This window comes from Bidens hawaiensis, unplaced genomic scaffold (assembly GCF_021521415.1).
Source record: "Bidens hawaiensis isolate Kalapana, Puna unplaced genomic scaffold, B.hawaiensis_p1.1 tig00024272_1, whole genome shotgun sequence".
NCBI classification, from domain to species: Eukaryota; Viridiplantae; Streptophyta; class Magnoliopsida; order Asterales; family Asteraceae; genus Bidens; species Bidens hawaiensis.
Genome location: NW_027493825.1, coordinates 69,131 through 81,157, shown reverse-complemented (window position 1 = coordinate 81,157; position 12,027 = coordinate 69,131). Strand labels below are relative to the sequence as shown.

At 33.6% G+C, this 12,027-nt stretch overlaps 1 protein-coding gene across 1 annotated transcript; it reads left to right on the top strand.

The window, feature by feature from the left end:
• The first annotated feature begins 5,659 nt into the window (after window positions 1-5,659).
• Window positions 5,660-7,833, top strand: LOC143568982 (GDSL esterase/lipase 5-like). Its single transcript, XM_077055000.1, has 4 exons — window positions 5,660-6,001; window positions 6,085-6,209; window positions 6,963-7,455; window positions 7,531-7,833. The coding sequence occupies exons 1-4, from the start codon at window positions 5,776-5,778 to the stop codon at window positions 7,740-7,742; spliced, it is 1,056 nt and encodes a 351-aa protein (XP_076911115.1). The 5' UTR covers window positions 5,660-5,775; the 3' UTR covers window positions 7,743-7,833.
• Window positions 7,834-12,027: the final 4,194 nt, after the last annotated feature.

Here is a 12,027-nt window from a genome sequence, read left to right as displayed (position 1 = left end):
TCAAAATTAATTGAATTTTTTTGGTATTTTTTTAATTTCGGGACGAAATTCCCAAAAATATGGGATATTGTAACAACTCGGGTTTTCCCATTTAATATTTTTATCCGTTACCCCACTCATTTTTATGTTCAGGATATTTTACCATGAAAATATCGCGTTATTCGAGTTATTATTATTTTATTATTATTTGTTACTATATTTATTTAATATATATAAATTAACTTTGAAATATATACAATTTATACCCTTAACAATACTTTAATTCCCTTTTGTATCCATATCCAAACTCGAGGGCCTAAATATCAAATCTGTAAATATATTATTATATTATATCAATTACCCAGCAACCCTTAATCTGTTACTCGTATTCATGTCCCAAACCCGCAAGCATTGATTAGCTAATTAAACACATGTTTTGGTTCGTATTTGTGTCTGCATCATTAACCCCATAATCAATTGGCCAAACATGCAACGATTTGGCCAATTGATTGTGCTAGGGTTCATATAAGTTTCTGGATTCATTTCTGTGTGGTTAATACAAACTCGTTTCAAGTAATAACCACTTAACACCCTATCCCATTTGGCTAGGGTGGTTGTGTTAATGGTTCAAACCGCTGGGGGCGCGGGTTCGAAACACCCCCCCCCCCCAACCCCAACCCTTTGTTTTTGGAAACAATTTTATTAATCACATTAAATCAATAATTAATATTATAAATGTTATAAAATCATAATTAATTCATATATTGTTAAAAACCGACATATTAACTAGTTTCTTTTCTGAACCTTGGTTAAACCATATATATATATATATATATATATATATATATATATATATATATATATATAACAGTTGTTAAAATTGTTAAAGTTTTTATAATAAAGGTTTTAATATTTAAAAAAATATTTTAATTTAAAATATATCACATTAATTCACGTATTAAAATATAGTACAAGTTTATGTATTTTATAAAATATTTTATTTTATATAAATATTATTATTTATTATATATTGTTTATTATTTATAATATTAAGTTAAAGGTAATCTTTATTAATAAATAACAAGCTTAATTAAATTATTATTTCACAAATACCGATCGACTCAAATAATTTATTATTTATACATATTGTTATTACAACTTTAATATTTTTTAGTTAAATGATTTATTCTTTTATTACTAATAAAATTACTTTTACAAAACAAACTTTAAGTAAAATATTTTAACGCATGAATACCGATTATTATTTCAAATCTATAGGATCCATTCGTTAATCGTTAGTATCTCTCCTATTACTTCTACCTAGTACTTTCCGTAGATTCATCTCGTCGAGCGTGACACTTGTTGCTACCTTTTCTTACCTCATTTATTTCACTCGCTTATTGTTAAGGTGAATTTCACTCTCATTTTTACTTATTTTAATCATTTTGGGGACATATGTGTAACTTATTTATTTATATGTTTTTATAGTATTTAAAATTGCAACTGTTTAATTCTTGTGTGTATATCAGTTTGATGCCTAACTTGCTATATGTTTATTTACTTAATTGTCAGTATTCGGAGAGGGCCATCATAATAGAATGATCATACGACTGTCGTGGTGGCTGGCGTGCAATCGCATGACAATGGTTTCACCGCCAACTCACTTTTGGTAACCAATGCCCGAGTCGCATGGCAACGGTTTAGCCCATATTTTATTATTTGTTTGAATTGTATACATGTTATGGCTTAATTGTTATCTCAAGGGAACATTTTTCGTTTTCTTTTATGTATATTATATTGTATCTCACTTAACTGGTGTTTTACTCACTCAACCTCGTGTTGACAAAATTATTTGTATTTTAAACGCATGTGCAGCTCATCGTGTGAACTGATTATCAAGAATTATTGAAAGACTTAGGATTTGCTATGTTAGAGAAGAGATTATCAAGACTAAGTTGAATTTAGATTTTGAATTATTTCTTTTATATGAATTATGTACTTGTATTTGATTTATTCGAATAATTAATTAAACTTAATGGATATTGTCACTTTTTAATTATTGCATGATAGTACCTTGAGAGCTGTGAGCAATCAGCTCACGTCCCGACATTTCCGCCTTAAGTTGGGGTGTGACACCAATAGTCAAAAAACATTCAAAATAAAAAACACTCGGTGTACCCGATTTTTCGGGTAAAACCTGGAACCGGTTCCTACCCTACCTGGTTCCACTGGGTTTTGATTTTCTCCTGTAGGGTAGGGTCCGGTTCCTGACGAGAACCGGTTCCATTTTATACCCGGTTTCAAAAAACCCAATTCCTACCCGGTTCCAAGTACAAAAAAAAAAAGTTTGTGCATGTCTAATTCCATACATTGTTGGGCTTAATGGCCATTGACATGCGTTTGGGGGTTACTTTCGACTGCACATGCCACACCAAGTCATAAGACTCGTAAAAAGTATGTTTAGAGCTACTTATTCTTGTGCGTGCATATAATACATTGTTGGGACTTGGTGGACGTTGACATGTGCTTGCGGATTACTTTTGTCTACATAAATTTGCATCGGGTTATATTACAATTTGGGTCACTGACTCTTATATGTGCATACTATACATTATTGAGCGTCGATAGGCCTTGACATGTGTTTGTGGATAACTTTTAATATTATTATTACTATTAATATTAAGATTATTACTACCATTATAATTGTTATTATTAATTCCAATTTTCAGATATTACAAACAAGTTATATTGCATTTCAGATTTACATTACAATTTCCAATTTTATAAATAAATTATACTCCGTATTACATTTCCTATCTAACATATACATTCGTTGGTCACTATATATGTGTCCATGCGTACGCTTATGACTAGACTCCGACACCTCGGTGAACCCGTTCTCTTATCTTTATATGTGTGCACACTAAATCTGATAAGTAGATGAAGATGATGATGACACGTACAAAATATATATATATATATATATATATATATATATATATATATATATATGGGAGGGATATTTTGAGAACCATGTTGAGTTTTAAGAACTTAAGAACTCAATTCTAGGCCACACATTTAATTAAATGGATTGAAATATGTTGTTGAGATTAAATCTGGCAAAAAAGTCAAAGTATGAGAGAGAATAAATATGTAAGTGGTTACACTAACTTTTACGTCCATTACACATGTGTAAAAAGTCGACTCGGTGCGTAAAAAATTCTGTAATTTTTTTACGTGTATGTAACTTACATATATTACGCATGTATAAAAAAAATTCGAAAAAAAAATCGTTACACTGAGTTCTTTCGAGTTCTTAAAACTCAAAGGGATTCTTAATTGAAATCTCCCCTATATATATATATATGAGAAGGTTAACGTACAAATGAAATTAACGTACTAAACATGAGAATCAAGTAGAGTAATTATCATAGAATAATTACATAATTACTCTATGATGTAATTACATAAATACTCTACTTGTGTATATAATTACTCTAGTTGATTCTCACATTTAGCACGTTAATTTCATTTGTATTTGATCCAACCCTCTCTATATACACACACATATGTCCACGAGTGAGACTGCACACAAATGGGAAACACACGGCCTGCCTATAGATTAGATATTCACACCTATATGCAATGCCCACATTAAAATATACACAAAGGTTGAGTGCTTAAATTAGGGAACCATCAATTTAAACAAACGCACGATAACGGTATGACATATTGACTCTTCCCGCAAACTTTCTCCACACAACAATATTCTATTTGAAATACAGGGAGCTTGTTATTAATAGCTGAATTCACATACACGACATTTATATGTGTGGCTTGAATTGCTACTTATAGAAAACTATTCCCATGGATTACATATAGATATTATGGGCTCTATATCAACAATCTGAGTAAAATGTTTGAGCGAATATCAAATTCAAATTATCCAAAACTTATCAACGAACTATTTGTCAGTTTTTGGCCCTACCCGATAAACAACCAAAAAGTCTAAGCATGAATCCAATCCAAAATCTTATCCTCAAACACTGATAGATAGTTGTTGGTTAATTTAACCACGAAGTAATATCGTGTCAATAGTGTGTCTGTGCATACATACATATTACAAACTGCACATATTAGTTTTAATTTTTTCATAAGTATTTACTTGATGTAGGAGATTCTTTGGTAATTATCAATATATATTTTTTGTGGGTAATTTATCTGTTGATGATACTCCTTTTAGTTGTAGCGAGACACGTACAATAAAAGTTGCATTGATTTATCGACATGTTTTGAATACTTCTTCACGATCAGCTTATTTATAGGGTACTATAATACAATTTGATATACGGTATGTTTTTATGAACTCGCCAAACTTTCGTGGATGCGTATTTTTAGTATGTATTTTTAAGGAATTGCTAGGTGAAAACCCCACACAATAAATGTATTGTTTCAAATGCCATTGATTTAAGAGAAAAAAACAATACATGATGCTCACAATATCATGTAACAAATGTCTTATTTAAGAAAACAAAAACTAATATGTGGTTGTTTGGGATTGAAACTTTCGGTCAATGTGAATGTCACATCTCTTGGTTTTACTTCTTTAATAAAGTCTATATAAAAAGAAAGAATGATCATGCTTGTAACATGCCCACAACTTTGACCCGCCAAAAGGGTAGGATGATAACAGCTCCCAAAGTATCAAATATTTATTTTATCCTTTTGTTAGGTATGATTTTATTATTCTAAGGTATAACGTGCGGTGCGTGTAATTTGACATCACGACAATGAGAAAAGAAAATTGAATAGCTAGGTTAATATATTATTTTGGGCCTTTTGTTTTGCTTTACTCAAAAAACAAAAACTACATCTCAATATTTACAAAAGTAGTAAAATTAACTTGTCAAACACTACTGGGGTAATAATGTACTTTTAAACAGGCTCTAATAATTTAGTAAACGGATTGACAATTTTAACCTATATAATCTATTTTTACGTTATGATTTTTTAACTTCAACCTATTTAACATTCATACAGCCAAAATATAGTACGTTTAATTTAACAGGTTCAATATGAGATTGCACCTTGTTATGCTAGCTTAGTCGATCTTCGGTACCATAAACAAGTAGAAATATTAGGAGAAAAATTTCTTGACACACGGTTGTCTTTCTACATGTGGATCAAAATTAAGCAAACATTCGTTTTTGCAAGCGTGAATAAAATTTTTGGTAGGGAAAGTTTTTGAACGTTTCTTCATCTCATAACAGTTGTACGTTGGGTAGCTTTTGACTCTTGGGTAGCATAATTTAAAGACGAAAAGAACTTTATTTGAAGTCGTCTTGGCTACATTACACTATACTTTCCTATTCAACAATTTAGTCATAGCTTCTAACTTTGATGGCATCCCACAAAAGTTAGTCAACACATTATAACACGTAAAAATTTCATTTGTAGTTGGATTAGGTTTTTCTTCTTTAATTACATACCAGCGAATTAGAAGCTATAAGAAGATTATAATAATGAACTATAAAATGTGAAAACACAATAATCCAGGAAAAATAATGGGTTATTTGATTATTTAAAAAGGTGACACTGAAAGAAAGATATTTTGTTAAAGTGGAAATGAAATAGGCACCGTACACATAACAAGATTATAATAACCTTTTCTTTCATATGCTCAAAATAGAAATAGATTATAATTAGTCAACACCAAGCTTTGCTCATGTGATTAGATTCATATTCATTTAACTAAACTCTTCCTCATTCTCCGGCCATCTCCATCTCTTACCTCTAATGACACTCCTCTACATCCTCCTTGTCCTATGTACTACAATATCCACATCAGCCTCAGCTCGAACCGTTCTCTTCGTCTTCGGAGACTCCTTCTTCGACCCTGGAAACAACAACTACATTAACACCACCACCCTTGACCAGGCCAACTTCTATCCCTATGGCCGAACATACTTTAACTACCCCACGGGTCGATTTTCGGATGGTCGTGCCTTTCCTGATTTCATATGTAAGCATATTTTCTGAATTAGTTAAATATTAGCTAGCATTATTGTCTTTTAATATAAAAACATGTTCATATTATTTATATAGTGGAGTATGCAAAGCTGCCACTGATTCCACCGTATTTGGATCCTAGGAGCTATAAGTACTACAAAATTGGAGCCAACTTTGCGTCCGCCGGCGCTGTAGCTCTCACCGAAACATTCCAGGGATCGGTAACGAATTTATTAATTAATTAATTAATTAATTAATTACATGATATGTTTATGTTTAGTTTAGTGAAAAGGAAAGTTGTTTGGAGATTTGGCTTTCTAACTCAACATTTTAGACCACTCATTAATCATTATGTTGGGTCGGGTGTATTACCATACCAACCAGACAACTTTTTGGAAGTTGACCCCTTAACCTCTACCAATTATATATATTATATATATGTATCTTACTTACTATGAATTAATTGCTTTGTTAACTCATATCTATCATCCATCTTCTTGTTTATATATGAATGTTCTTGTTTCCAGATATTGATTGATGATGCATGCTCATATATACAAAAAGATAATTGAAATCCTGCATATATGAATGCATGTGATCACAACATCCATCTTGTTGTTTATAAATTGTTTTAGAATGACAACTACATTATCAAAAGTATATATATAATAAGCAACAAGATATCACTCTTGTTTATGAATTAATTGCTTTTGTTAACTCATTGCCTAAAGCTGTTTACTATATATAAGTATTAAAAGGGTAGTTGTTACTGCACATATGAATGCATGTGATCAGTTGCAGGCTAAATTCCATCACTAAAAACATAGGTGTGGGGCCTTCACATTTTTAGTAGTATAATAGTAGTAGTAGGTGACCATGTAAAATACTACAACATTCTTATTATATTCATTTCAAATAACTGTCTACAATGCCAAACTACCAAAGCATGACTTAGGTTGATATTTTGCATACAGGTAATAAGTCTTCAAACTCAACTAATATACCACAAGAGAGTAGAGAAGCGGTTAAAAACGATATATGGTGATGCTAAGGCCACCAACACATTGTCAAAAGCTGTCTACATGTTTAGCATTGGGTCAAATGATTACATGAGCCCCTACTTAATAACCAACTCCACTCATTTCAACTCATCATACTCCCAACTCATACAAATCGTCGTCGGCAACATTACAACCGCCATCAAGCGGTTGCATGAGCGAGGAACTAGGAAATTCGTATTTTTGAATCTGGGGCCGCTAGGTTGTTCACCCGGGCTCAGGATCATTCTTAATCCACCAAACGACTCGGGTGGCTGTGTAGAAGCAGCTTCACTTCTAGCAACACTACATAACCAAGCACTCGCCAAGTCATTGAAAACATTAGCAAAACAATTACATGGGTTCAGATATTTGTTATATGACTACCACCACAACATCCAGCAAAGGATAAAGCATCCATCCAAATACGGTACGCGTACGAATGCTTGTGTTTTGATAAAAATAGGTAATAATTTTAGAGAGTGACAATTATTATCTTGTGTAGGTTACAAACAAGGGAAAACAGCTTGTTGTGGGACAGGGAGGTTTAGAGGAACATACAGCTGTGAAGGTAAAAGGCCTGTGAAAGAATATGAGGTGTGTAGGGATCCTAAAGAGTATGTGTTTTGGGACTCTTATCACCTTACTGAAACAACGTACAATCAAATGGCCCATCAAATGTGGAGCCAACAAAATCTCAAAACTTTCTTCGATTGAATTCAATCACACAATAATATATAGATATATTTTTGTAAACTTCATTTTAGTTACTTGTTCATATTCAAAGGAATATATAAATACAGCAAAAGGAGCATTACCTATTGATAAATTATGGGTGAGATAATTAGTTGGTTGTTGTATATTTGTTAACGTATAAGAACATGTAGATGAAGAAAGAAATTTTATTATCTCACAATTACAATACTACTACTCAACAAAACACCCCAACTATAGATATACATACACGTCCGTATATGTACATACATATACGTCCACACCCCCCTCAAGTTGGAGGTTGAGAAAACCCCAACTTGCATAAGAGCTCGTGAAATTGAGGTCCTGGTAGATTTTTCGTAAAAATGTCAGCAAGCTGATCCTTCGCATTAGTATGCACCAAAGTTACGAGACCTTCTTGGAGTTTTTCGCGAACGAAGTGACAATCAATCTCAATATGTTTCATTCGCTCATGAGAGATAATAAAATTTCTTTCTTCATCTTCATGTTCTTATTGTTCTTTCACGTTAACATGGTATCAGAGCATCTTGCTCGATTCGCTTCCGCATCATCTTATCTTACTCGGTTCGATTGAATTGATTTCATCTCTTCGGATACGTTTTTTCATTTTATTCATCATCATTCATTGTTTTGGATTGATATATGAATGATATCGTGTTCAAATCTGCTTTTGATTTGAAGTTTTAACTATTTTCGCGGTTTTCCGGACATAACTGCTATTCTGGTGACGTAACAACATTTTCCGGCGTAAATTCGTTTTTCCGGCCACCTAATGGTTTTTTCCAGCAGCCACAAACTCATCGTCGTATATCATCTTCATCATCTAACGTATCTCTTCATCAGCGTATATCATCCGCTCCCGTATAAGTCATTTGACTTATACGTTTCTTGCACTTACACTCTATTTAGTTTCTTTCCGTCGTATAAGTTTTCACTGTCTCATACTGTCACACCCCAACCTACGACGGAAATGTCGGGGCGTGAGCTGATTGCCCACGGCTCTCAAGGTACTATCATGAAATTATAAAACGACAATATCTAATTAATCTATTTATTATCAAACAACATTTAAATACATCAAAAATAAAGAAAATTACAATTACGAAACCAACTATTCTTGTATATGTTTATTATCCTAAAGTCATATCTACGTGAACTTCAGTTCGATAAGAAATCCAATATATAACCTGCAAATGCGTACAAAATATATATTTGTCAACAACACATGTTGAGTGAGTAGATCACCAGTTTTGACACAAACAAAAATGGTAATATGTAATGATATAAATGAATGAATAAAAATAGGCAAAACTGTTATCTGTGACTGTAAGCAATGAAATCATTAAGCAAGTAATGAGTGTCGGTGAAACCATTGCCAATGCGATCGCGCTCCGGCTACTACGACGGTCGTATGATCATATTATAATGAGATTATGTTGGACCTCTCCGAATGCGATTCAAGTAAGCAAGTAGGTCGTTCAAAAAAAAGTAAGCAAGTAAGCAAATCTATACTATAATACACCAAACAAGGGCAAATTAAAACACTCATTTTTAAGTAATTTACAACCTTTAAAGCATGAGGTACAATCTATAACAAGGGTAAAAGGGCAATTGACACACTAAATATTACGTGTTATTCAGTTTTTCTTATTATATTTACAATTTTTACCCTTTAACTTTGACTACCTTATGAACATTTTAAAAGTGTATATAACATTGCCCCCTCATCTTTAACCCTCAACTTGACAATTCTATTTAATATTTTATTTTTCTTATATTTTTAATATATTATGCTTAAAAAATACAAACATATCGTTGCAACGAGCTCATTTTTTCGACGTTTCGGTATAAAAAAACTTTCAAAACCGATGTGTTTTATTAAAACGTACAAGTCAATAAAGCATTAGCGTACAACTCAAATATGAAACTATAAATGAACCCATAAATTACAAATCAAGTCCTCTCATTTAAATATCACGTGTTATTCAATTTTTCTTAATATATATACAAGTTTTACTCTTTAACTTTGACTAACTTATGATAATTTTAAAAATTTATACAAGATTGCCCCCCTCATCTTTAACCACAACTTGACAATTCTATTTAATGTTTTAACTTTCTTGTATTTTTAATATATTATGCTTTAAAATAATAAAAAAACATATCGTTGCGACGAGCTCATTTTTGTCGACGTTTCGATATAAAAAGCTTTCAAAACCGATGTGTTTTTTAAAACTTACAAGTCAATGAAGCATTAAGGTACAACTTCAATACGCAACCTACCCACGTTCTATTGTATGATTACCATAGTCTACGTTCAAACACCCGCTGCATGGCGCGAACACTCTTCTAGTAGCAAGTAACAGGCAGTCAGTCAATTGATACACAACACAAAGATCACAGTGTAACATCCCGTTTTCTAGTTTCGGTTAATAAATGAAAGTACGAGTTATTATGAGTCGGGCTTGTGTTGGGATAAATGGATATGGGTTATGGACTTGGGTTATGAAGGAAAGAAGGAAAGACCATGGGCTTAAGCCCATGATCCATAATTATATAAGCATTTATTTCCCATTTAATCACTCATTTCACACATATTCCATACACCACCAAAACACACACTTAAGCTCACTCTCTCTCTAATTCTCTCTCTAGCCAAAAAAATAGGAGATTAACTGATCCCGACCCAAGGTAATGATAGTATGATGTTGTATGAGCTTAAACCCGTTAGCTATGGTCACGAAACGACGAACCGACACCGTTAAACCGTTTGAGTCACGGGATCCGGGTGGAATCGGATATAAACCGAACCTAAGATGCGCTTAGGGATCACCCTAGCTCAGATCTGGATTGAACGGGGCGAAAAACGGTGAAAAACAAGTCAAAACTCGTTTTTCCGGCGAAACCGCGTTTTTTCGGCGTCGGTGCCGGAAAGTGGTATGAGGTTAAGAGATGTCAGAGAATGTTCTGACATTCTCTGACCTAACCCTAATTCGTTAACGGGGAGTTGACGAACTAGGGGTGATTCGTTAATGAAATCTTAACGAATTAGCTTTAGTTCGTGTCCCAGTTCGCTATGGTAAAGGATAACGAATTACCCCCGATTCGCTATGACCATGCGATAACGAATTAGAAGGTTCAATTCGTTACCTGGACTGATTCGTTATATGGACTGATTCGTCAAAGGACCAGTTCGTTATAAGGTCCAATTCGTGATAAGGACCAGTTCATTTGAGGGTCCAATTCGTTGCAAGGACCAGTTTGTTATGATAACCCAATTCGTTATGAACCAGGTAGCGAACTAGAAGTTTGATAAAATGACAGAAAAGTCCCTGGACTTAAAAAGGAATGATTTAATTACAAAATAGCCCTTGAACTTTATTAATTTATAGAAGATACCTTAAAGGATTAACCCCAGCCAGGGGCTCTGCCCCTTGGACCCCACTAGGGGCTGCCGCCCCTAAAACCCCGCTGCCAGGGGTGCTGCCCCCGGACCCCGTTTGTTGAGTGTAATAATTAAACTAGAAACGCGATATTGGTAGCGATAGATAATTGACACGTGTAATTGTTATACAGTTAGTCGCGCACAACTAAAGAAAGGAATAACCATAAACGGTGAACGTAATCGCGTTCAGGTGAGTTTCTAGCCCCATTCCTTGTTATGTTTTCAGGGCTGTGTGCATACTCGATGTGATTAGTTAATACACTTATCCTAAGTGATAAGTGTATGCCATATGTGTACTATGAGAAATGTATGAATGATTCTTGTCGGTACGTGAACGATCTTCGGATATTGCATGTACTGCCAGGTAATGGTTTGATGATATATATGTTGTATACGAATAATGAATGATGTATGTACGTATGAAACTTACAATTATGTATATAGAAAAGTATGGTATAGAGACATGGAGAAAGGGAGACCAGACCCTAATATTATCCGAGGATGGAGGGTACCAGACCCTAATAATATCCGAGGATGAAGTGAGACCGGACCCTAATAATATCCGAGGATGGAGGGTACCGGACCCTACTAATATCCGAGGTATGTAGGGTGAAATGCCCTTGATAATGTATGGTTAACTATGAATATGTATGGACGAATGATGAACAGGATATGTATGTAATGCGTACCTTCGGGCACGTATATGTGTATGTAAAGTAAGTTATGTGATTAACTAGAACTTACTCAGCGTAGCTGACTTTTAGTATGCACGCAGGTTAACAGATTGAGACAGCTGGTTTGTGATGGACACATAGCAGGACT